At 42.9% G+C, this 27,153-nt stretch overlaps 1 protein-coding gene across 5 annotated transcripts in view; it reads left to right on the forward strand.

The window, feature by feature from the left end:
* Atp8a1 (ATPase phospholipid transporting 8A1) overlaps positions 1-27,153 on the forward strand; it is a 209,039-nt gene that overhangs the window by 156,010 nt on the left and 25,876 nt on the right. For all 5 annotated transcript variants that reach the window (XM_041671068.1, XM_041671072.1, XM_041671070.1 and 2 more), the window contains 8 exons: positions 4,551-4,734; positions 4,828-4,938; positions 12,594-12,668; positions 12,771-12,893; positions 16,863-16,941; positions 20,816-20,877; positions 23,958-24,014; positions 25,341-25,448. In XM_041671068.1, coding sequence (XP_041527002.1) covers positions 4,551-4,734; positions 4,828-4,938; positions 12,594-12,668; positions 12,771-12,893; positions 16,863-16,941; positions 20,816-20,877; positions 23,958-24,014; positions 25,341-25,448 — 799 coding nt within the window. The remainder of the gene's footprint in view (positions 1-4,550; positions 4,735-4,827; positions 4,939-12,593; positions 12,669-12,770; positions 12,894-16,862; positions 16,942-20,815; positions 20,878-23,957; positions 24,015-25,340; positions 25,449-27,153) is intronic.

Genomic DNA, 27,153 nt, shown 5'->3' on the forward strand with positions numbered 1-27,153 from the left:
GTGGTGTGCAGGAAGAAAAGCAGACCTTCGCAGCCCATGCTACATTAGTAATCCTTCACAGTAGAGCCACTTACTGCTTCCAGAAAAGCAAAGGCAACCGTGGAAGACAGGCTTGAATCATTTCAGTCTTGCAGAAAGCCCACAAGTGGGACAAACTGTGCGCACATACAGACATATACACACCTGGGAGAAGAAAACAGCTTGTTCCGACGCTTGTGTATTATAGAACTGGTCAGTGTTGGTACTTAGAAAGCTGAGGCTGCGATACTCCCAGCCCTGGACATATAGTTCATGATAAGCACTAGGAAGAATAAATAGCTGTGTGGTGAGGGTGCTCTAAGCCATCGCAGAAATTGTACAACTCCAAAAGCATGTGCAAAATCAAGAAAGCAAATCCTGGTGAGGAGTGTAGTAACCTTTGAGGAGCTGGAAGGACCATGCTCTGCGGAACCTGAGTGCAGGAAAAAATCCGCCTTGTGCTCATGGATGTGCAATGATCTCTCCTGTCCTTGACAAGGAGGCATCTTCTGTCATCTGGAATTACTAAGTCTAGGCGAACTATCAAGGCGCTATGTGCCATACCCGCTTCTCTTAGTTTCCTTTCCTGGTTCTTTGATAAAACATCCTAACAAAAGCAACCGAAGGGAGAAGGTGTTTATTTCTCTCAGAGTTCTGGTTCCAAAGCATTCAAGGAACTAACGTGGCAGAAGCCTGGGAGTCACATTATGCTCGCTTTGTTGTGCACCCCCGTGTCCCCACCCTGTGTAGCAAGAAGCCGCTTTTCAAGTAGTTGCCTTAAAAACAGCACCCATGGGAGTGTCCTGAAGGCGTAAGTCACAAACAATACCACACCAGTTTGGAATTATGATTAATAGGGTAGTATTTATTTAAAGGGGAAAAAACTTACAGATAACCGTCCCAGACAACAGCCCTCTGCGCAATCAGGAAGAAGTCTAGTCACTGGAACCGGAGCAGGAAGCAAAGAGAGTGAGAAGGGAAGTAGCAGCTTTTTTAATGGGCTGGTATCTCAGTGGCTATTGGCTGGAGGAGCGGAAGGATCTCCTGCAACAGTGTCCCTCCTCTGAAATGCTAGGGTTCTGCATGCTTCAGAACTCAGGATTCTCAAATGTGGAATATGTACTTATAGGTAATGAGATACTATGAAGATGAGCCCCAAATCTAAATATGACTTTCATTCATATTTCATAAAAATTATCTCATTATATATTATTTATGATCAATTAATTGTTAAGTAATTGAATAATTGTTAATGTTATTAAATATTATTATATAAATTATTATAAGGTTTTACATGAGCCTGAAACATGGGGCCAGAAGATAATTTTATATATTTCAGTGTGTTTAGACTGTGACTTGTCACGTGAGATCTGATGTTGAATTTCCAACATCACATTAGCACCCAGAAAGTTTCAGGGTTTGGATTTGAGGGACAAGAATCCTCAGTGGGCTCAGTGGGTAAAGCGTTTGCTATGTGTACCTGAGATCTGAGTTCAAATCCCCAGCACCCACAGCAACATGTGTGTGGAATCCTAACAGTCTTGGAGAGATGGGAGGCAGAGAGCAGGGAATCCCTGGAAGGTCACTGCCAGCCAGCCTGCCATACTCTGCAGAGAGAGAGAGAGAGAGAGAGAGAGAGAGAGAGAGAGAGAGAGAGAGAGAGAGATCCTGTCTCAAACAAAGTGAAAGGGGGAGGAACCAACATTCAGGGTGATCCTCTGACTGCTGGTATGTGCTTTAGCTGGTGTGTGCTTTAGCTGGTGTGTACCTTGTTCGAAATCTTTATTGCTGACCTTAGTTTTACTAACCATAATACCCCCTGAAGCACCCCCGTCTCTCAGAATGGCTACCAGCTGCCCCAGCACCTTCTGCCACAGCCTGGACATGATGCGGTGCACACACACTCTCTTCTGCTTCTGTGAGTTGACTTGGTGCCTTCCAGGTTGTGCTTATTCTGTACTGTATTTACCGAGGTTGTCTATCTCAGTGCACTTGCCATTAATTAAATACTTGCTAGATCACTGAGATAATCTAAAGAAAGCTATGGCTAAGAAAACCAGGTATTACCATGTAGAGCAGAGACGGAAGTCGCTGGCTGTGATCACCGAGAAGAAGGGACAAAAGGTTCAGTGTAGTTCTTTCTGAAGCTCCTGTAGGTCACTGGTTTAGCTCACTATGTGAGTTCAGTTCATTAAAAGGCTCCACAATGTCCTCGCTCCACAGTGTGGTTTTCTAATGTGTGTAGACTGGGAGGCATTCAAGGGAGCTTGATAAATGTTCTCAAATGCTTCCCTTCATTCATGCCCATTGCCATTTGCTTTCTATAGCATTTCTGGTGAGCATTCTTTTCTGACATTTACCAAATGTCAACCGTAGCCCGTGTTTAAAACCTTGTTGGCCTAGGGCCAGTGGGCTTACCAATTTATATTAGCCTGTTAAGAAAAATTAAATAAAACGTGAAAATGGAATGAAAATTGCTTTGAAGAGAAATGGAGGCAGACGCTGAAATGAGCCATTAGTAGCCTGATATTCATTCTCTGGTTGAGTTCAGAGCTGTGTCGTTCTGTACCGTTGCCAGACTCCAAAAGGAATCCAAAGAGAAAAATTAAAAGTAATTCCTTGAGATAGCAGCTGTTTACCAGTTTCTCTTCTGGATCAGCCTCTGAGAGCACAGAGGAAGCAACTGGACCACTCTGTCAGTGACTCTGCTCAAGCTGGGCTTCTCCAACTTCCAGCAAGATTCGGAGCTGCCCGTACCTCACCCCTACCTGGCTCGCTCCCTTCCTCTGGGCAGTAGATCCTCCTCAAGGCACAGATTTGTGCAGAGTTCCCACTGCTGGGGATTATCAGCACAATCAAAGAGTGTATGTAAAGACTTATCCGTTCCTTAAATGGCCTTTATTTTTCAAAAGAATAGCAAGTGATTTGCATGGTATTTCAGCAAGTATTTGTTACACATCTGTGGTGGTTACTTTAATAAAGACTTTATCTCTGACTGGGGTGGACTGGCGCGTGCTATAATCTAATATTGGGAAAATGGAAGTCAAATGAGCCTCAGCTACATAACTAATTCAAGCCCAGCTTGGGCTTACACTGCCTCAGATGTCTCAAGATGGTGGTGGTGGTGGTGGTGGTGATACAGCTCTAAGATATTTCTGTGCACTAGCATTTTATATCTTAGTTGCTTCTTTTTACCCATGTGTGTCTTCTTACCCATGGTGTGTGTCAGCACTTTGCTATGGGGCCCATGCAGGCCTAGAACTTATGACCCTCCTTCCTGCATCAGCCTCTAAGTGCTGGGATTACCAGTGTGTGCCACCACACCCAGCTCTAATTGCTATCTTAATAGTTGTCTGGACTGACTCACTGTTTAGTCTTCCTGTCTTTCTATTTCCAGTGCAGTATGGACAATAGATTAGGTTAATTGTGCTGCCGCCAAAGCACTCTGTCTTAGAACGTTTCTATCATTATCTTGGCATTTATTTCTAAAATGGCTTTTTAAGATGCATGGAAAATGCTTCAAATTTAATACCAAATGTGATATTAGTATAAACGCCAGTGCTTTCTGTTCCTGGTCCATGTTTGCTGAAAAGGCTATTGGATTTCTGTGTGCGTGTTCGTCTGTGCCTCTGGAAGAAAACGAAGTATATAGACTGTGTTCTAGTATCTGAAATTTACTTTTCTTGATACTCACAACGCTGTCTGAGGATGGGATGACAGACCAGCCAGCCCCCCACTATTAATTTCAGGAGTTTTGTGTTGTTTTACATTACATATGTCTGGCACTCGGAAGTTTCAAACTTTTTCTTTCAAGACACTGAATAGAACCTATTTAGTAATTTTATTGTTTGGCTTTGTCTTAGATGTATTTTGCTTTTTAAGTACGTGTATATAAGGGAGAATGTGCTTGTGAGAGGCAGGTACCCACAGAGGCCAAAAGGAGGCATTGGATCTCGTAGAGCTGGAGTTACAGGCAATTGCGTGGGTGATGGGAACTGAATCCTGATCTCTGCAAGAACAATATATCCTCTTAACCACTGAACTGTCTCTTAGCACCTCAACAGCTTGTTATGCCTTCTCTTTGAATTAAATTTCTGTGTCAGTTAAAATGCTTAAGAAAGCATTATGTCAGCCAGGCGGTGGTGGCGCACGCCTTTAATCCCAGCTAGGCGGATCTCTGGGAGTTCGAGGCCAGCCTGGTCTACAAGAGCTAGTTCCGGGACGGGCACCAAAGCTACAGAGAAACCCTGTCTCAAAAAACGAAAAAAGAAAAAAAGAAAGAAAGAAAGAAAGCATTATGTCTCCCGGATATCAGATTTGCTTCTAGGACTTTTGTTATCCTTTTTGTTTTAAATTTCCCTTGAAGTGACAGACAGGTTCACAGAACACCAACCATTTGCAACCCTTCCCTCGTAGTTCATCAGAAAACCAATCTTCTAGATGTTTTGCTTCAGGTATTGGTCAAAAACAACATCTCCAATTTTCTTTTTCCAGGAAACAGGAGTGATTTGTCATTTGTTATTGTTTTTAAGGGTTTCTCCTCTTCAGAAGTCCGAGGTTGTTGAGATGGTTAAGAAACAAGTCAAAGTCATCACGCTTGCGATTGGAGATGGCGCCAATGACGTCAGCATGATACAGACGGCCCACGTGGGGGTTGGGATAAGTGGCAATGAAGGTTTGCAGGCAGCCAACTCTTCGGATTACTCCATAGCTCAGGTAAAGCCTCATAGCTACAAAACACACTAACACTGCTTTCCAGCGGCTGACAGTGAAGAGGAAAATGCTAATGTCTTTTCGTTCCTCTCCTAGTTCAAATATCTGAAGAATTTGCTGATGGTTCATGGGGCCTGGAATTACAACCGAGTCTCCAAGTGCATCCTGTACTGCTTCTACAAGAACATCGTGCTCTACATCATCGAGGTAGCAGCGCATCCTGCCCCTCCCATTCGTAATTCTAACTGCTCACTTTGTGGAGATCTTTCTCGTTGTCTTCATGAGTACTTCATCGTCTCACTTTTTTAAAAAAAAAAGCAATTTGAAGATTTGTTTTTTGTTTTATGTGTTTTGCCTGCATGTCTGTCTGTCTGCCTGTCTGTGCACCATGGGCTTGCAGCACCCACAGAGACAAGGGCAAATCTCCTGGAACTGGAGTTACAGATGGTTGTGAGGCATTGTGGGGACTGAAACCCTGGTCCTCCGGAAGACAGTCAGTGTTCTTGACTGCTCCGCCTTTTCTTCATGTTTTATAATGTCTATTGTGTTCAAGCAAATAAGACGGCAGCCATGAGAATAGTCATCAATGTTTCGACACTAGCTAAAAGTATTAGGTCACGTTGGTAGGAAGTCGAAGTCGAATTGCTAATGAGTGATGTTTTCTGTTTTTAAAACTTGGAAGACTCTAAAGCTTGAGCATGTATGGAATTTCTTCAGCACACTGCCAGATGGGTAATACACACGTGTGAAAAACTGTATTTAAAAAGTAATAATCCTGGTGATGGGGTGGGAGGCAGATGAAAGCAAGGAGGGACAAAAATAAAGTCAAGGATAATAGTTAGCTCTGGTTCGGGGAGGGGCATGAGTGCAATCAGGAACTGCACTAGATTTAGCTGTCAGGCATTCTTGTTGTCTTAGATCAGCAGATCTCAGCCTTCCTAACGCTGCAACCCTTTAATACAGTTCCTCATGTTATGGTGATCCCCCAAGAATAAAAGTAGTTTTATTCCTACTTCATAGCTGTAATTTTGCTGCCGTTATGAATTGTAATGCAAACATCTAATACACAAGGTATCTGTTACATGACCTCTGTGAAAGGGTAGGGGGTCCTGACCCACAGGTTGAGAACCACTATCTTGGCTCTTCTCTACCTCTTGCTAGCCATCTCTTTTAGTTCCTGGGGTTGGCAAATAACAAGGCTTTAGATAAGGAATTGCTCTAAAACATTCTATTTCTAGGTTCTTTCCATATATCAACTATAACATCATCTTAACAGAGGAAGCCTTAGTCTGGGGAGCTCCCTTGGTCAAGTAGAAGACTTGTCAGCCCGAGAACATGAGTTCGAATCCCAGAGCCCATGTAAAATGGCAGGCATGGTACAGCATGCATCTGTAATCAAGGCACTGGAGAAGCAGGTCCCAGGAGCTAACCAGTCAGCCTAGCCTGCTCAGCGAGCTCCAGGACAATGTTTCCAACAAGCAGTCGGGGGCTCCTGAGGAAGGATGCCCAAAGCTGACCTTTGACCTCCACTCACATGCACACACGTGGGCATCTGCACACGTGCAAACACGTGTACACACAGAGAATTAAAACTTGGTTTTACCCTGCAGATATTTTGGTATCAAACTAGGCGTCAAATAACAGACAGACCACGTCAAGCGCAGGCCATAACCCCAGCAGCTGGCCAGTGAGGACAATGGAAGCCGTGTCTGTCATTTTAAGTTTTCTAGGGGCTGCATTAGCAAAAGCCACAACAAAAACCCAATTGATTTCAGTATTCTATTTTAAGTCCATTTAAGTCTATTTAAGTCTATTTTAACTATTAAAGTTTTTAATTTTAATAATTAAAATGATTACCACCCTCACCGATGTAAAAATTATGAATATTTTTATACTTGTGCTTATATTCTACATTCTTTCCTCCGTGCCCAGTGTATGAAATCTTGTACATATTTTGCCTTCAATGTAGTCAGAGACTGCTCGTTTGTTTTCCGGCCACCCAGCCCAGATAAACACACAGAAACTATATTAGTCGCAGCATTGTCTGGCCTATTAGCTCAGGCTTCTTCTTAACTAATTCTTACATCTTAAATTAACCCATTTCCAGTAATCTGTGTATTGCCATGAGACTGTAAGGGTATGGCAGCTGCAGAGTCTTTCTCTTTCAGTAGCTACAATGACATCTCCTTCATTCTGCCTACTCTCTTTCTCTATCTCTGTTCTGATTTCCCGCCTGGCTTTACTCTGCTAAGACACTGGCCAAAACAACTTTATTCATTAGCCAATAAAAGCAATACATATACGGAAGGACTTCCCACATCACTTCAGTGCATCTTAATTTGGACTGAATGCATGCCAAGTGCTCTAACATGTATGCGGCCTGCAGAGCAGGCAGCACAGTGTTGGTGAATAAGTGAACAAGAAAGGGTTACTCAGTTGTGATTTTTTTATTTTTTGGCATTTATTATTTTGTGGGTATAGATGTAGACACATACAAACTTCAGAAGACAGAAAATCAGAGGACAACTTGCAGGAATGTTTTCTTTTTTATTTTATTTAGTTATTTATTTGGTTTTTTTAAGACAGGGTTGTTCTGTGTAGCTTTGGCTGTCCTAGAACTCACTCTATAGACCAGACTGGCCTTGAACTCACAGAGATCCACCCACCTCTACCTCCCAAGTGCTAGGATTAAAGGCATGTGTCATCACTCAGCTTGGGAATCTATTCTATCCAGGTTCATTACATGGGTTCTGGGGATGGAACTTTAGTGTGGCAAGTCCTTCTGTATATGTGTTTCTTTTATTGATTAATGAATAAAAAAAATCTTCCTTGGCCTATGATAGGGCAGAGTAGATCTAGGCAGGGAAAACTAAATTGAATGCTGGGAGAAAGAAGGCAGAATCAGGAGAAGCCATGTAGCCCACCACAGGGAGACAGATGTATTGGAACCTTGCCGGTAGGCCACAACCACATGGTAATACACAGATTAATGGAGATGGGTTAGTTTAGGATATAAGAACAAGCTAAAAAATATGCTTAAGCTATTAGCCAAACAGTATTGCAAATAATATAGTTTCTGATTATTTTGTGATCTGGGCAGCTGGGAACGAACAAGCGGCTTCCTACTACAGAACTTAGATCTTCAGTCTTGGCAGCAAGCGTCTTTGCCTCCTGAGCCATCTCAAAGGCTCTTTGTCAGTTCCTTGCATAGCTCTGGGGAATTGGAACAGATGGACAAGGGGAGGGGGGCAGTGACAAGGTAATGAAGAAAAACGTAGAAATCTGGGGCTGAGTGGTCTGGGCTCTCTGCTGGAGAAACCACATCCCCCAGAGGCTGAGAGTTCTTATTAGAAAGAGCTGAACATAGAGGCAGGGTTATTGCATACACCTAAAGAAGGAGGCAGGGGTATTACGTATAGATACACAAGGAATCTGGGGTTTATGGTATACAGCTGGGTTAGGGGGCAGGTCCAGCTACTCTGTAGGGCCGTCTCTGTAAGCCAACAGTCTTCAAGCTGTAAATATCCGGGGAGAAAGCTGTGGTGGACATTTTCTGCCTACACTCACAGCACTCACACCTGGTGGCCCGAGGCTTTGCCAATCCCTCTGAGCCTCACCCCAGGGGGAAAGTTTTGCCGTTTCCTCCCTAACTCTGGGCCTGTGGAGTCCCATGGCTATGCCCATGTCACCAACCCACACTCACTCAGTACTTCGCTCCCTCAGGGCTTTCTCCGCTCCCCACGGTTTCTTACAGGTTTTTTATTTGTTTATTTTTTAATATCTGGCCCCTAGGTCATCAGAAACTGTATCATAATAATGAACCTCCAGGTAGTCTGAGTTCCACGTTCCTCTGGACAGCTCTGAGGAATGTGGATAATTTGCTCAGAAAGCCATCTTCCACTCTTCCAAGGACCTGCCCACATCCTCACAGATGGCTGTTGGTGCCACCTTTCCCTCTATCCCGTGGACATTTCAAACGCATCTGTTGGAAGGGCATGGCCCACCCCCTTCTTTATGGAAATAAGATCCATTTTCACTCCGCATCTGCTGTGTTAGTCGGAACTGCTAGGTAGTTGGCTCAGTCACCTCTGTCAGAATTCTTGTTATGCGTTAGATTGGGATGTGGACCCCTAATTTTGAGGTATCCAGACTATGTCATCTCTTCATCCCTTCACATCTGCAGTTAGGTTACCATGCTCTTAGCTAAAGTAGCCAGATACATGGAAACATAGCCTCATTGATTACCATTAGATTTGATCCGGAAAACCTGTGTTTGTTTAATACAGACTTTCAAAGTAATTTATAAGTTTTGTTGTTGGGTATTTGTTTGTTTCTTTGTTGTTTTTTAATCTTTGAAGTCAGGAGTTTGGTGCTCACCAGTTATCCTAGTACTTGAGGATAGCCTGGGCTACGAAGTTGGACTGTCTCAAAAAAATGAACAGCAATAGCAACAACAAAATGTTCGTTTTCTATGTACATTTGTGGTCCTTCCCTAAAAGAATTATTTTTATCTCCGTCCCCTCTATATATCTAACTTTCCTAATTATATGTTCTCAGTTAAATCAGTGAGAGAGTGATATACTTTATTTATATAGATTGCTTTTGTTTTAAGAATTTTAAGCCAAGAATGTAAGGTGTGTCAACAGAGAGCTGTGTACAAAGTATAATTTTAAATGAAATAGGTTCGTATTTTAAGTATAGACTAGTTGACAATCAATTGGTTTTTTTTTCCTTAAATCTGACCGACAGCAACAATGAAGTGTGAAAACCTAGATTCTAATGGGGAAACTTAAACTTTGTTTAATTCAAGTGAAAATGAAGTATTCACACCCTGTTTCGAACCCAGAATTATGTGACTTGTGGTTACCCAGCCCTGAATTTGACTTGGCTTTGAACATAAAGCCTCTTCATGAGCTATTTAACGCTGGTCGCATTCCTAAGGGGTTAAAAGGAAGTGAGATAAACTCCACTGGAAGCTTCAATTTTATTTTTCGGGTAGCACTTTTTTGGAAATGTATTTTGAATATAATTCAACTGTCCTGGACATGGGTTGAACTTTAAATCCATTCCGTCCATACCCCGCTTCTGCCAGCTAAAACAAGTTCTGCAGATGTCAATGGCTCATGTCAATACTGAGCATGAAAGGCAGAAAACGCGTCTCTGAATGTCTCCAGCCAGGACAACCGCCAGTCTGGGATCTCTCCTTTCTGTTTGTGTGCTGATGGGGCGTGGGAGCAGGGACCCCACTGACTCTTTGCAAGCTGCTGCTTAATATTCAGAAGTGCTCCATCAGGAAGATGTCTGTGAGGCTTTAGCTGACATGCCTCTGCGGGAAGGGCGGGGGAGCTTACAAAAGAATGCGTAAGGAACGGGGTCTTAAACCCAAAGGGTGTAATAGATTATCAGCAAGAACTGCTTTCTTGCCATTGGCCTGCCAGGGCTATCACTAGCTAGCTCTTCTGTTGCTGGGAATTGCAACCACGCACAGGTTCAGCAGGTGGCGATAGACAACTTGCTCGGGTCGCTGCCTGGCAGTGGCTGTAGGTGTTCACTTAAATCACTGGCTCCTTTCTTTCCCTTCCGAATCCTCTGATCCCTTCCTAACAAAGAGGAGCTTTTCTTTAAGATACTTGGTGGCATCTAGATTTTCTTAGAGCCCACAAAAACAATGTAGTGTTTCTCCTTCCTAGAAAGTCGTTTAACTCAATAAGGTGCTACTTTCCCAGGAAGCTATGCTGGGAAGTAAATTCTAAATAATCCGGAAGGTCTGATGCTTTCTTTCTACATCCAGGGCTTTAGTTGGGTGAAAGGAGGGGCTCTATGTGCTTATGGTAATTCAGGTTCTGTTTTAGGGGTGTGTTATGACTTGAACTGCAAACCTCAGACTAATGTGATCATGGTAGACCACTTTTCTGTCAAAGATATTCTCTTTCTCCTTAAAAGAAAAGCAGAGAGCGAACTTTTGAATACCAACTATTTACATAAAGATGTCTCCTGTATTGAAAGACTCTGCCCTTATGCAGGCATTTGAGTCTGTTCTCTTTTAAAAAGAAAAGCAGACGGAGACTAAGCTTTAGAAGTACAAAGGATAAATTTCTAAGCACATGGCACATACCTTTCATCCAGAAAGCACAGTGATAAAAATGTGTTAAGTCCCACTTAAGTGTTTTCGATTATAACACAGTCTGCTTATATATTTTAAAATATACTTTGAATGCAAACGTGCTGGTTTATTTGTGAGCTGTTTTGTGTTTGAAACCTTGTCTGTTCATTGGCTTGAAGGAGGGTCTTAAACTCTAATCTTGCACTCTAGTTACTGGCCATATCCACTTTATTAACATGAGCTTACACAGTATCAACTTTAACACAGTATCATGATTTAACAATGCATTTAAAAATTAGTCATTCCCTGTGCGCTGGATTGGAGGCATTCACGCTTAACACTTGCTCAGCCATTCCCTTCCACTATAAACACGGAGAAGGCCAGTACAGAAACTAACTGTTCATGGGTGGGGGCAGGGGGCGTCCTGGGTTCATACTGATGAATGTCTACTTTGTAGCAGTTCATGCTTCCACAATGAGGTTAAAGGAAACATGAAGTGTAGCAAGGTTTCTGTGACTCCAAGTGCTCTCTGGAGCCCCACGCCAAACCTCTTCCCGGCTGCCTGCTATTACTGTGCCCTGTGCGTGGATGAGCTTCCTGATGGGCCAGGCATCTTCCTTTTCCAAGTCCGCTTGATTCTTAATTATATTTAGGTTGGCTTTTTAAAAATGCATTCTTTTTTCAAGGTATTGCCAGTAATCACTTTAGTTTTATATTTGCTTTAAATACGCTGAATTAAAATCATTATTACTCCTAAATTTTGTTTCCAAGTTAGGGTTTCTCTTTCAAAGAAACTGACAAACATGTTCTAGTAATTAAAGACCTGACTTTATTCTGGCATTGAAGTTGAAGATGGGCTCACGAGTGCCTGTCACTGCACCTCCAGGAGATCCCATGCCTCTGGTCCCCTCCGGTACCTGCAGTTATGTCCCCATACCCACACGCAGACTCATACGCCTACACAGAATGGAAAATTAAAATTTAAATTTTAAGTTTAAAAGATTTCAATATGTAAATTCAAATTTAACATTCTGATGGCAATAGTTATCAAGAACCTCAGAAAAAAAGAACAAAAAAAGGAAACATATTTAAAGCATTAGTTTTACTTGAAATGTTTATCTCAAGGGAGGAGAAAGATATGTAAGGTTTCAGTTAGGAATCATTTCTGATAGCAAGAGCTGTTAAACCAGCCGAATCTCCACACTGCAAGTTCTGAATCCATTAACAGTGTGTTAAGGGGTTGTGAAAATTCCAGCGCTCTTTGTGATGTTAAGGGGAAGAAGTAAGCTGTGACACTATACAGTTGGTCTCAAGTAAAATAAACAGTGACATTATTTATATAAACTACACACATGACACAGGAGAAAATGATAATTCTATTACTATAGAAAATTACTTCCTAAATAAAGAAGTATAACATCTGTAATAAAAAATAATCTTTAACCAAATCCTTCTAGGATTCTGAAAGGGGAATTCAAGCTATGAAAATTTAATGACATAAATATATTCACATGAAGAAGCAATACCCATTTTTTAAATCTGCTATTGCTTGCCCATATAGGTATTTAGATTTGGCAAATAGAGCAAATTTTGTCTCAAATGGCAACTCTATAATGAAAGTGCCCCTTTAAGTCCAAAGTAAAGACAGGAAATGTCATTGTCCGGAGACCTGCAGACAGTCCACTGGTGCTACCTTTTAGGGTTCCATGTGTTGAAATTCTGTCCTAATTCTGGGACTTGGGACCTGTTTTCTTCCTAGATCTGGTTTGCCTTTGTCAATGGCTTTTCTGGACAGATCCTCTTTGAGAGATGGTGCATAGGACTTTATAATGTGGTAAGTTGAGCCCATTTGATAATCCCTGTTTTGTTTACGGCTGAAGCTAAGTGTAACCGCCGTCATCTGCCGTGTGGTGTAACGAGCAGTTTGTCCCTTCAGATGTTCACAGCCATGCCTCCCTTAACCCTGGGGATATTCGAGAGGTCGTGCCGAAAGGAGAACATGCTGAAGTACCCTGAGCTGTACAAAACATCTCAGAACGCTCTGGACTTTAACACCAAGGTAGGAGCTGCTGTCCACTCGAGTCTTCAGAGGGGTTTTCTCTGTGGCTGAAGCTTGGGCCATCTGGCCTGCCTCGGCCAAGAGCTCCAGAGTACTGAGTGTAGAAGTCATTTGAAGGTTCCGAGTATGGGGGACTAAGGAATTTTGTTGGTTGGATTGGATTGCTCGGGGGTTTTGTTGTTTTTTATTTGTTAGAATTTTCTTTTTCTTGTTTTTCTCTTTTGGAAGATGACAAAATTAAAATGGACCCACTCTTTATCAGGGTTCTTGGGGCAGCAGTGAGTAGACGCGGCCTGCCAGGCCATGTCCCTGTTCTTTCAGACAGTGTGGGAAATAGGTCACTTCTCACCAGCTAGTCACCTGGGACTGACACAGCCTGGCTTCACTTGTATATTGGGGTGAGGAGCGTTATCTCATTCTTTCCCAGTCTCCTATCAGAGAAAATAACGTTCTCATTAGAATCTTAAGACTGGGTGAGCCGGACATTAATTAAAACTATAATCTCCGGGAAGTAACTTCCTGTTTGCTAGGTAGCCCTGAGGCTTAAAATTAAAAAAGCAAGATGAAGCATCCAACGTTTTATCTAAAACTGTAGTTTGCCTGGGTTGTTGTTTTGTTTTTTGTTTTTATCTAGAAAGTTGTTATTCTATTTTCTTCATTAGCCTAAAAAGCAACAGGTTTCCTTCTGTGTGATGATTTTAGCCTCTCTGTCCCTTCTCCCACCCCGCTGTGTCTTCCCACCTCCAGTCTTCCCCTGTACTCTCAGATCTCATAATTCTCTTACCCCGCCCATCGCCCTTCCTTGAGCCTCTTCCTCCTTTCCTGGCCTCTGCTGGGTGCCTCACCTCAGTCTGTACATACTCTCACCTGAACATGCATGCATCAAATTGAAGTCACAAGGGCAGAGGCGAGGAGACCGGGAGATGAGTGGGATTGGGATGCATGCTGTGAGATGCACAGAGAATCGATAGTTTAAACGAAATAACTAAATAGTTTTTTTTAAAAAAAAGAAAGAAAAGATAAGATAAGAGAGAGAGACTAAGAGCCACATACGAGAAAGAAGACACAGGGTTTGTTCTGTACCTGGGCCACCCCACTTAATATACTATTTCCCAGTTCCATCCATTTCCATTCAAGGTTCACAGACTCATTTTCCTTTAATGCTGCATCATGAACATCCCCCATCATTTTCACTGTCCACTCATCTGCTGGTGGGTGTTTGTGCTGACTGCCTTGCTTGGCTTCATATTCTCCCTGACACCTCCTGTGCCACTGTCCTCTCCTGTGACCTGTGATAGTCAGTCAGTCATTCCAGCAGCAAAGATTCGCATATCTGCCAAGTTTACTTTGCTGCGAGTGTATCTTCCAGCCTGTTTCCCACACTAGGATTTACATAATGATTCAGGTTTCTGTCTAGTGTAACTGAGAGAGTGAATTTAAAATGGCAACCACCAAGGTATATGCCATTTGAAACTCTTAATAGCCTTTGATTAGGAATAAAACTAATGAACAAACGTGATACCTCTTTACTGACTCGTTTCCACTTAGGTTAGTGCACGATTAGTAGTAAATCTGTGGCAGTTAGAGATAATTGCAATCCTGGGTTTTGAATTTACAGGCGTTTAGCATAGGAACTTTTAATATGCATTAACTCATAAAGCTCCCTAGTGCTGTTTAGTCTCGGTGTACCAAGAACAACGTGAAACAGGTGTCTCGGTGCCTTTGTACCACACACTGTAAATGATAGTGTGGAGTCTATAACAGGAAGCTATTTTTCTCCTGAGACTCAGTCTTCATGAACACACTGCATGGGTGTCCAGCAGCTCACGTGCATATACCTGGTAGCTTCAGGTTAAATAATTGAAATTGCTCAATTAAAACATCAAACATCCTGACGCTTGCCTAATTTGTACTCTGGTTTTGGAATGTATTTTTAGTGGTGTATTCTTCAACTGTCTCTCTTCATAGTATACAGTGTCTAAGTTAATGTCTTAGTGTTTTATTGTTTAGGGTATTTATTTATTATAAACAATTGGTATCAAATTCTCCCCCACATTGCCACCATGGTTTTCATTATCAATGGCGAACATTTTCAGATGATGAAAAGCTTTTACGGTCAAGGCAGGTGCAGTGGTCATGAGCTCTTGTTTTCCTGTAAAAGTGATCTGGGAGCCAAGTGCAGACTGGTACATTGACAATACTTCTCACTAGCCTAGTGGGTTTTATCAAGCACAGCTACAGGTCCTTGCCTCCACAGTTTGGGCTCTGTGATGCTATCTCAGAAGGTAGCATCCAGCCACAAACGTGACCATGTCCCTCTTGAGTGAAAGCCCACATTGATCAGCCCAGGATTACCTAGTAATTCCTGAAAAGCTACATCCATCCTCGTATGCCCTCTACACATGACAATTATGGGCACAGTTTTGTGGTCAGGAAAAGGGCCTTAACAGGTAGTCTGCTGGATTGATGTAAGAGTAACTTTTTCCTTCTCTGTTTCATTGTTGAAAAGTACTTTATCTGTAGAGCCTGTCATTTAGAAAGACTCCATCCAGATCAACTCAGTTAGGCTGCACACGCCCCATATCTCTTTGGTAGGTATTTAGCTTATACATTCAGCTTGCCATCTATTTTCCTAGGGCTTACAGATTTTTGGCAAATGATTTCAGCGAAACCGTTTGATTGCATTCCATCTAAATGCTCTAAAATTCAGGAACAAATGGTTACAAAATGCATAGTTGTCTACACAGCGGTTGCCGAGGGTCCTGAGTGTGGAAGCATTGTTCCCTTGAATGATGAGGCCTACGTTTGTTATGGTAAAAGGGGTCGGAGGTCCTGAGGTCGTGACAGGGGTTAAAGGATTAGCATGTGACAATAAGTATCAGTCGGGGGAAATGGAAAAGTAGAACTAATTTTTCTTGCACCCACCTGTGCTTTCTGTCAAATAAAAACTTGTGGTAATGACATAGTGAGCGGAGGCAACAAAGGTTAATGAGTAACACAAGTTCAGATGTGTAAAGTGCTGGAGCGTAAAGCGGATCATACAGTCCAGTGTGGCTGGGTGAACTAACAAAGGAGGTTGAGATCACAGTGGAAAAGTTTGGGAGGCGGGGCACTTAATTTCTGTTGTTTGAACAGCTTAAAGCTATTAATACGTGCCGATTGCATTTAGCATTAAGCTTTGTTTGCATGAAGCCATCTTAAATGGTGAAGCTCCAGCTGTTGGGGGCTCATAAAGATTCGAAGCAGTATCCTATAGCTTAATCTTTCCCGTTCCGTTACCGGTCCCGACGATGCCGGCTCTCCCGTTCATAATACACAGGACATAAAAAGTAATGGCTGTTAAGGGCTGTGGTGACTGAAACTTGGTACTGACAGATGTTAAACAATGGTACAGAGCCTTTGATAAGTTCAGACGTAATCACAATACTTCATTTTCATGAATATATAATCTAAATGTTAGACTTCGTCTTCGTTTCCACACTCTATGCGTGTGCGTGTCTATTGCCAGAGAGAGAGAACAGCGTTCTGTATTCGTACCACTGAAACATTTTACACAGTAGTGGGACAGGAAGAGGGGGTGCATTTCCCAGGCATAATCTTTTAAAGGTCGGTTCTTCGAGAATTGTGAAAAGAATCCCAGTGTAAGAAATTCTGGGACCTGCATTTGTTATGAGAATTTTTTTTCCCGCTTTGGCCGGCAGAAATTTAAACTTTTGATAGTGATTTTTTTTTTTAACATAGGAAAAAAAAATTCCAAGTGAAGCTGAAAAAACATCTTGAGAAACATAAAAATAAATAAATGACCCGTGAGCGTCTAAGGCAAAGAGTGTCTGTCAGTTCTGTGAATTCACAGCGGTGGCCTCGGCAGAAACACAGTTTGTGCATCTAGCTCGTAGATAAAAAGCAAGGTCAGAGGTCACAGCGCGGGTTTATCGCAAATGGTTCTCATGGATTCTTGTTTTCCCTCAGGTTTTCTGGGTTCATTGTTTGAATGGCCTCTTCCACTCAGTTATTCTGTTTTGGTTCCCACTCAAAGCCCTTCAGTATGGTAAGTAGAAAGGATATGAATGCAAAGAGGTGGTGGTGTCTCAACATTCTAGGAAAGCAGCTCATTGTCAATACGTGGTCAGCGTTATGGCAAGCTTTCCTTTCGTGGTTTTTTCCTTAATCGAAAATACTGTGTCCCCAAAAGTTGTGCGCACAAAGGAGACTTTCATTATTCCTTTAAGTCACGTGATTAAATGTGCAAAGCCCTTCTTCTCATGCTTCCCAAACTTAAAAATGTTGTCCCTTTCCCCCTTCGCGAGTGTCTGCCGCGACAGTGGTGAGTGCCCGTGCCTGATGTCATCTGTTTATTGTTCCATGAGGCTCACGTTGAACACTTTCCACTGAGCGTCACCAGTTGTGACCGCGTTTTCAGGTGATCTTGAGCTGACAGTTTTCGTGTGTTTTCCCCTCCGTCCTGGAGTGTGCACTTTTGTCTCGGCTAGTCTCAAAGGAGCGATTTTATCCCATCAGTTATGAAAGAGAGGATCACGGTGTACTTCCTACAGATATAAAAATGATGAAGTGGGTGCCTTAGGGAGGAAGGATGTCTGTCATGCCTAGCCTAGTGCTTTGAGTCCCCGAGGCAGACCCCTTCCCTGGGATGCTAAGGAAGCTGCTGGCTCCTCGATTCTGTTCTCCACAGCGGCAAGAATGAAAAACATTGGCTCATTCTCCACGCAAGCAGCTGTCAGTCCTTCCTGAGTACAGGCATTCCCACCACGTATGAACTCATGGCTGTTCTCATAGCTCCATACCGGGCCTGTTCCTACCCGCATACAGATCCTTTAACGTGGGTTTCCAGGATGACCTTGAGAAGACATAAACCAAATGCTTCAAGGTTTAACACACTTGCAACGATGTCCTCCACTTCCAGAGTCTGTGTTCTTCCCCAGAGAGGCTCTCCCAGATCACCCCTGTTCCCCTGCTGCGGCCCCCACTCGGTCCCATCGTCATCCTTATGTCTGCACACTGCTTGCCTAGCCTGGCTCGATATTTTGGCCTCTCTGCCTCCTCCTCCTCCTCCTCTAAGCCTCAGCAGGCTGAGGAGTGGGTCAGTTTGCTGATACTTACTATGCTCGGAACAGTGCCTTGCTTCTTGTGGGTACTCAGTTAGCTGTGGCTGGATTACCAAGGCTCACAGGGGGAATGCATTAAGTGTTCCAGAGAAAGTGGTGGACTCCTGACTGAGCCGAGATTGTAATCTCCTTTGTCAATGACTCGGGAAATTGTTAACAGCAAACACTGCTCAATTTCAAGATCATGGGAAATAGTTTGTTTTTTTATTGAGGTATAATTAAGTTACTGCCACATTTACCTTCATAATGCACCGTTCAGTGGTTTTTAGTATTGAACTGTGTAAATGTCACCATCATACAATGCTACTGCCATCATATTTTAGCACCCCCGGAAAGAAATCCTATGCCCGTCAGCAGTCACTCCCTAATTTCCCATAGCCTCCTCATAGCCCTTGCAAACCACTCAGTTTTCTATCTCTGTGAATTTGCCTATTGTGAGCATGCCATGTAAAGCAGAGTTCTGTACATGCGCTGGGCTTTTTCACATTGCAGTATCCATAGTGATCCCCTTGCCGGTTAAATAATATTCCACTGTATAGCCATACCATTATTTAGTTACCCACTAATCACTTGGTGTATATTATGTTGTTTATGCTTTTTTTGAAGCAATCAGATACTGAAGTCCAGGGTACAATTCAGGACATCCTGGCCTTAGTCAAATTCACCAAGTAAAGTTAGTTTCAAAATGTGTAAAATCAACATAAGAATTAAAAGCAAGATACCGCCAAACCATGAAACTACCATTTCGACATCCTAAACTAGAAAAGGGAAATTTAATATCAAAAATAAGCCAAGCCAAACACCATGCAATATACTTTAAACATGCCAGATCTCTTGCTGTGTTTTCCTGGGAAACAATCCACATCAGCCCGCTTCGACCCAGCCGTCCCCAGCAGCTGCTGCCTGGGGAAACCAAATCCAGAAAAGTCTCAAGGATCCTTGCCTTTTTCTTCAAAGAATGAATTATAGGTAGCACAGGCTTCAGTTCCCAGTTTGGTGTTGAGAGCTTTGTAATTGTTTTTAAGTGAGTGCTAGGAGATTGGGAGACTTGTTTTGCTTCGGAAGGAAGGAAAAACTGGAGCCCGTAGAAGCATGCAACATGAAACGTAATAATCATTTTTAGTGGAACAGTTCCAAGAGTTGTCTATAGATGTCTTATAAAACTCGAGAGCTTTTGGAAGTCTGTGGGGGTCAGAATTTGAGTCTTTATCAATTTTAGTAATAGTCAGTTTTTTGTCTTTTTCAGTTGTGATACAAACTCAGTGTGGGATAAGTCACATGATGCTTTGGTGACTACAATGGCAGTGAACTTATGCTTGTCTCTGCATTCCCCACTGCCGTATATACCCAGTTTCACTTAAGGTTGCCCGTGAAGAAGCTGTCGGCCAGTGCTCTGATTAACCCTTGAACTCTGGTGTGTCTCGGTAGAGTTTTGAGAGACAGGCTGGGCAGACCTGAAAGCACACGCTCGGTGTCTCACACTGGGGGAAAGGATGTTCTCTTCATGAGTCGAGACACTGGCTGCCACGGGATTAAAGTCTCGCGTGGCACCACGTGACCAGTGGATTTTAATGTAACCAGGTACACAGAGTTCACTAGCAGAGTATCAGATTCCATGCTGGCAACCAGCCTTTAAAAAACAAAAACAAAAATCAGACCACTACCTCTGGGGGTGGGAATGCTTGTTGAGTTTTGATGTAATATAAAAGAATTACTGGGAAAGATTACCAAAAGAAACATAGACACACCCATCATAACTCCGTGTATATCTCTACAAATCCGTATTTCTCTGAAATGTTGTAACCAAAGCAACATGGGAGAGCCCAGCTGTAGTCTGTTAAATTCTGGACATTAAGGAGATTAATGTAAAATAATGCCAATTTTCTCACTCATTTTTGTTTAGGAAAATAGTTATTTTTCATAAAATGTGTTTATATGACTAGTACTGCGTTTATTACTGTTATTTTTAGATAAAAATACAGATTTTTTTTAATGTTCTGTTTTAATTTCTAATTTGGTAAATACTGATAGCTATAAAGCATGTATGCAAAAGCCCCTGGGGATGCGCAATCATTTCTGAGTGAGTCCAAAGACCTGGAACAACAGCCAGTAGTGTAACAGAGCCATCCAAGTGTCCCTGCCTCAGCCCAGACAGCAGATGTAACTTGAGTGAACCTGAAAACCACCTGAGTGGGGAGCCTCATGCTGCCTTTCATGACAGAGCTGAGTACCCTGGGACTGAGTATCAATGTTTTCCACCAGTAATAGCATCTCCTGGTTAGTTGCTATTCCTTCATCTACAATTACTTTTTGTTACTTATTCCTAGAATAACAAAAGACTTTAAATGTGCCCAGAAGTCCAGCCAGACCATCAAAGCATCCTGTGCCTGAGAGCGGCTTGGTGTATGGTTTTTCACGGCTCCTCTTGGTCCCATGTTAGCAGCTTCATTGAGAAGGGTCCAGTGACTGTCCCTGATGCTGTCAGCCTTCTGAAAATCTCATCCTGTCAATACCAGAACTTTAGGCTTTCCAAATGATTGAGTTCAACATTTTTGTTTATTTGTTTATTTTCATCTTGTGGAGTCTAAGAATTGGTTAGCAAGTCAGATTTCTCATTTGGTGTTTAATTTGTGGCCATCTGCAGCAACGAAGCGCAGCGTGGTCTCAAAGATACACTTCATTTCTGGCCCTACCATGCACCTCTAGGTTCTTCTCATGTTCAGAATGACTAAGTTGCCGTCTTGGTTTTGAATCTTCCTTCATGTTCTTCCCTAACAAGCCTCCCTTCTTTCCTTGCAGGCACAGTATTCGGAAACGGGAAAACCTCAGATTACTTGCTGCTGGGAAACTTTGTTTACACTGTGAGTTCAGCCCTCTTGCGTGCTTCTGTCTAAAGCCACTGCCTTTTGTCTCCGCCCCTTGCCTTCCAGACTTAAACGTGTGCAGGGTGGGGTTAAGGGTCATTTAGGGTTTCCTTTAAAAATGAAATAAGGCATTTGGAATATTAAGAGCTTTCTACATATGGTTTTGTTGGGTTTGTTTTGTGTATTGGGCTTTTTTGTTGTTGCTTGTTTTGTTTTGAGATAGGACCTCACTGTGTAGCCCAGGCTGGCCTTTAACTCCAAGCCCTCTTACCTCAGCTTCCCAAGTGCCAGAATGACCACCTGGCATAGGCACACCCCACCTGCTCTTTTTAAGAATGATTTGGAATCACTGACTTTAAAAGATTTCTGTTACTTTGATTTTCAGTATTTCCTCTTTACTCTTACTTTCCCATTAATTCTCTCTCCTCTAATTTGTCTTACTGCCATCACTGATGTGTGTGTGTGTGTGTGTGTGTGTGTGTGTGTGTGTGTGTGTGTCTTACCGAATGCTTACAACATCATCAAAGTATTCTTGGGTGTGTAACCAGCGAGTTCTCTAAAGGCTCATGCTAACTAACAGTAGGGTGATTTGGGACGGAATAAGTGGCTCAATGGTTAAGAGCACTAGCTGCTTCTGAGGACCTGGGTTCAGTTCCCAGCACCCACATGGTGCCTTACAGCCATCTGTAACTCCAATTCCAGAGGGTTTTTACACTTTCTTCTGGCCTTGGCAGACGCCAGGCGCACAAGTGGTACACACATATACATGCAAGGAAATATCCAAACACGTAATATTTTTAATGAGAGAGACTCGTAGGCTTAGGTAACGTTTCCCCACAGCTGCCAGAGACCCACCATGCTCTTCCCACTGCCTCTAAGATGCCAGAAAACACTCAGACCGTTCTTCTGCTAAAACCCAAGAGGTCTATGGACTGTTAGTGCGCATGGCCAGACAGCTGAATCTGGAGCACAGTCATTCCAGCCTGAATTGTATATTCCATGACCAACACTCTGTCTATTCCTTATACGCCTCACTCCCCACCTGCTCACTCACTCTCTCAATCCTCTTCATCCTCTGTGTAGAGAAAGCGGGCCAGCCAGCCATTGGTGTGGCTGACTCTTTGATAATTGTCCTCAAATGTCATTTTGAGCCTGAGAGTATAGCTCAGAGGAGAACGCATTTCAGCCCCCAACACTGAAAACTAAAATACATAAATCTCAAGTGTTGAAATAACTGAATGATAAGAAATTAGGTTCATTTGCTGTACTGACTTGTTTGAACTCTCAACTTCACACAATCTAGAAGAGAGTCTTAATGAGGAATTTTTTAGATCCACTTGTCCTATGGGCATATCTATCTGTGGGGATTGTTAATTGAATTGAGAAGACCCTCTATTGAATGTGAGTAGCACCAGTCCATGGTTTGGGCTTTGCATTATATAAAAATAGAGAATTCTAGCTGAGTATGAAGCAAGCGTGCACAGAGACATGCACTGATTCCACCTCTTCACTACACTGTGCCATGATAGAGAATTCTAGCACAAAAAAACAAGAGATAAAGTTTATCTGCTCACAGTGTCAAAGGTGTTCATCCATCCTAGTGATGGATGATTAATCTTGGTTGTCAATTTGACATACTTGGGAAGAGGAAATCTCAAGCAAGGAATTAATCACCTGCATCAGACTGGCCCATGGGCATGCGGTAGGGCAGTGTCTTGATTGCTAATTGATGTAGGTGGAGCCATCTCTGGTCACATGGGCTTGGGCTGCATAAGCCAGGTAGCTGATGTAAACCTAAGCGAAGTCCTTTGGCCTCTGCTTCAGTTCCTGCCTATGGGTTCTTGACTTGAGTTCCTGCCCTGACTTCACTCCATGATAGATATAACTTGCAAGACGAAATCAACTCTTTCCTCCCCAGGTCACTTTTTTTCATAGTGTTTATCACAGCAACAGAAAACAAACTAGAACAGAAATTGGTACCAGAAGTGGGGTCTTGCTTCCACAAACCTTACCATGCTGTGTGTGGGGAATAATGTAGAGTGGCAGGCTGGAAATGACATTGAGTGCTCAGAGCGTAATGAGCTGATCTCTGAGGGCTTAGAAGACAGCAAAGACAGACTTATGAAGTTTCAGAGAGACATCTGAGAGCCCCTCAAAGGTTCTCGGGGCCATTCGTATAATATTTCGAATTTAAAGTCTGAAGTTTCTGGTCAGCTGGAGCTGAAGAATCAGCTGTGATTAGCAAGAGGACTAGTGTCACGGCAGCAAAACCTTTGCTTTGCTGGGACAGTCGAGCGATTGATGCTGGGCAGCAGGGGCCAGAAAGTTGCCACAGAGATTAATAAGAGAACTCCTCTCAGATGACGTCAGCCTGTGTCAAACTAACATAACACTAGACAGGACACCATATAATCACCCCAAAGGGTGTGTGTCTCAAGAAGTGACTGACTCAGCAGGGCGGTGGTGGCACATATCTCTAATCTCAGCACTCGGGAGGCAGAGGCAGATGGATCTCTGTGAGTTCGAGGCCAGCCTGGTCTACAAGAGCTAGTTCCAGGATAGGCTCTAAAGCTAGAGAGAAACCCTGTCTCAAAATAAAACAAGAAGAAAAAAGTGGCTGACTCTCATAATCCTACATTTGCAGGCTGTATGAATGTATGTATGTATACACAAAGTTCCAGAATAAAGACTTAGATTCCTAAACATCTAGTTGTTTGCTTCTATAATTCATCTTTAAAATTCAGGAAGTGAAAAAGATTCTGTTAAGGGAAGCACATGCCATCACTGCTCATGGACTGTACAGGATACAACCAGCGGGGCCCTCATTAGCCTCCTTGACTGACTCTGCAGCAGCTTATGTGAGCAGAGGCAGAAGAGGGGCGGCAGGAACCATGCACATGGCAACTGTTGCCATGGCCTAAGGAGTGCCATTAACCTGAACCACAAGTTTGATAGGCACAGAGCTGGCTTCACTCAGACCTACTTGTTCTTTGGAAGGCCTCTCTGTCACTTGGCAGATTTGGATACCATGACACAATATTATAAGACAAAGTAACATTTTCCCTTTCTGTTTTTAGTTTGTAGTGATAACTGTGTGTTTGAAAGCTGGACTGGAAACCTCGTATTGGACGTGGGTAAGAATATCTCTAAGCATGTGTCTCTTTGTTACAAAGTCTGCAGTTAGTGATTGTGGAGCACTGGGCACAGAGGGAGGGAAGTAGGGATTTTGCGTTGAAAACACTGAGCTAAATGTGTTTATTATTGAGACCTCTCGAGCCTTTAACAGTGTTGTACACTGTTACCAGCTCACAAAGATGGAGTCTTTCAGGCTAGTGATGCCATAGGACTGGTGTTCCATGGGAAACCTGTTAGAACAAAAAAATTAATGAGATGTAGAAAGCTTTCTTATGAGACTATCTTTGGATTGCCAGCCCCCAAATAATGACATGGAGACTTTTTATTAATTATGAGAGCTTGGCTTTAGCTTGGGCTTGTTTCCAACTAGCTCTTATAGCTTAATTAACCCATTCGTTTTTAGTCTACTTCTGCCATATGGCTCGATTACCTCTTCTCAGTACAGCACTTTTTACCTGCTCCAAGTCTGCTGGTGGATCCTGCCTAGATCCCTCCTCCTCTTCCTCTTTCTCCCTGGAAATCCCACCTATCCCCTCTTGCCTAGCTATTGGCCATTCAGCTCTTTATTAAGTCAATTAGAAGGTACCTTGTCAAAGACACATCTTCACAGTGTGCAAAAAGATTATCCCACAACAATGAGATACCCGTCTTCAGACACTTAACAAATGAACACTGTATAAAACACGTTCCACTTTCAACACATTAGTTTTTTTTGGTTTTTTTTGTTTGTTTGTTTGTTTTTAAGATTTATTTATTCACTATGTATACAGTGTTCTGCTGGCACACCAGAAGAGGGTACCAGATTTTATTACAGATGAAGGGGTACCAAATTTTATTATAGATGGTTGTGAGTCACCATGTGGTTGCTGGGAATTGAACTCAGGACCTCTGGAAGAACAGCCAGTGCTCTTAACCTCTGAGCCATCTCTCCAGCCCTCAACACATTAGTTTTGCAGCCTGTCCACTTCCAGATAGGGAAAGTTACTAAAGAAAACAAAATTATAGTTCGATATTCAAGGAGGAGGGAAATTGGAGCGAGAAATTTGGATTTGACACCTATTGACTTTGGTGTAATTCTCTCTCGTGTGTCTAACATCTTTGAGGAAGAGCATGCAGAGCAAAGATAAAGGAAAGTGGAAGCTATGGATAAAAAGGATAAATGTCAGAGCAGAGGCCAATGGAGGCGATTGCGTGACGAATGCACGCAGTTATAGCCCAGTCCTGGGAGGTGGGGTTTTTCTGAATTCAGTACACATCAGAAGAGAATCTGCGACTGTCTTCATAACGTTTGCATGCTTGACTGACCCAGATTTCCTTGCTCACAGTTCAGTCACATTGCCATCTGGGGCAGCATCGCACTGTGGGTGGTGTTCTTTGGAATCTACTCATCTCTGTGGCCTTCCGTTCCCATGGCCCCCGATATGTCTGGAGAGGTAATGTATGTTAATGACTCATGACCCAGCAGAACCTTAGAAATGGGTATCCGTTACCGAGCCCTCATCCCACTCAGCATGACTTTCCATCTTGAGGGTCTCTAGTCAACTGCGTTTGACCACCCTCAAATGCCACAGGTGGGAGAGATAAATCTCCAACCGGTATTTTAAACTTCAACATTTAACTTAAATCTGACTTATCCTTTCCTAAACACACTGGAACAATAAAATATGGTTGTAGGGAATTTGAATCTTGTCACGAGTACCCACATAGAAGATACCATTTTAAAAAGTAGACCATAAATCCACAACTGCGCTCAGGATAAGAGACTTCGGGAAATGGTGTGGCTCCTTCTTTGGGACAATCTGTCATTCCCTCTGTTGTCTCTGATTCCAAGAAGAAGTCAATCATCACGAGATGAAATGCGCTTTTCAAGTTGTCTAAGGACAACAATTTGACTCTTCGTTTTGAAGGAACTGAGGCACGTGACATCTCAACCTTATCATACTCCATTTTCAATTCTGTCTTTCAGTTTCTTGTTACACTGGGAGGAATTGAGTTATTAGGTGTTCATAGGGGAGTGTCAAACTATCCCCTTTCCTTCAGAAGAGGGTCCAGCAGTAGGAGGGTTTATGATTTCAATTGCAGGAAATTTGACATAAAATGTATGAAAGAAAATGTGGAAAACATTTCGGGATTTCCTGTGACCTCACAGTTACTTGCAAATCAAGGTAATGTGAGCCCTGTTGCGGGCTGTTGTTCCGCCGTTTCCACAGGAGCCCTCTCCAGCGGTCTGCACGGAGTTTCTGCCCGTTAGTCTGCCTGAGGACCCTTCACTTTTGACAGTCTGGTTTATAGATCATTTTCATGAAATCTGATCTGACAGCACCCTGCTTTTTATAAATTAACAGAATGCAGGCACTTTAAAAAAAAATGTGGTTAAATTTATTAGAGAGAGGCATTCTATACTATTCCAGGGAAACCAGATGCATCGACCAGCCCGCTTGTCCCTCCATCACATGGGAAGGCATCTTTTGAAACATGCACACTGTGAAACCTAGCAAGTTTGCAGAATGTGTTCTAAAGAGAACAGAGAGAAAGCTACAAATGCAGCTCCTCTTTGCCTTGGTTTCCCAAGTCTTTTTTTCCTGCAGAGGAACATGTTCCATGCATGTGACAGTGCATGTCGCCTATCTCTGACCCAGCCCTGCCATGTCCCTGCTTTACGATGTCCGCCTGAACCTGCTTTTCCCCCAAGGTCACGTCTAACTGAATCTCTTTCACTGCATATTACGTCCACTGCATTTACCTTGTTTCTTCGTGTTTATTTTATCTTCAAAATGAGTACCCCAGGAGACTTTGAGACCCCGATCATTTAAGTAGCTGTGGCTTGTGGGTCTGATGACAAGAACTGAGTCGTTGACCACCTACTTCTAGGACAAGTGTAAAGTATGGTTGGCTTCTAGCCAGCCACATAGAATTCTAACCCTGCCTGTAGAATTCCTGGTATTACCCAAACACAGAACTTAATATTGTCTCCTGAGACGCACGGCAGTGCTGTGTTTAATTCAAAGTGGAATGAATGTCAGTGCTCCATCACATTCTGTTCGCCTCGTGGACGCTGGGACCTGCTAATGGGAGCCCTGTTTCTTCCGGCTTCATGACTACCGCAACTTTGACGAAAGTATTTACATAGCTGGAGCT

This window comes from Microtus oregoni, unplaced genomic scaffold, assembly GCF_018167655.1.
Source record: "Microtus oregoni isolate MIOR12 unplaced genomic scaffold, Mior012 000021F_ref0000039, whole genome shotgun sequence".
NCBI lineage: Eukaryota > Metazoa > Chordata > Mammalia > Rodentia > Cricetidae > Microtus > Microtus oregoni.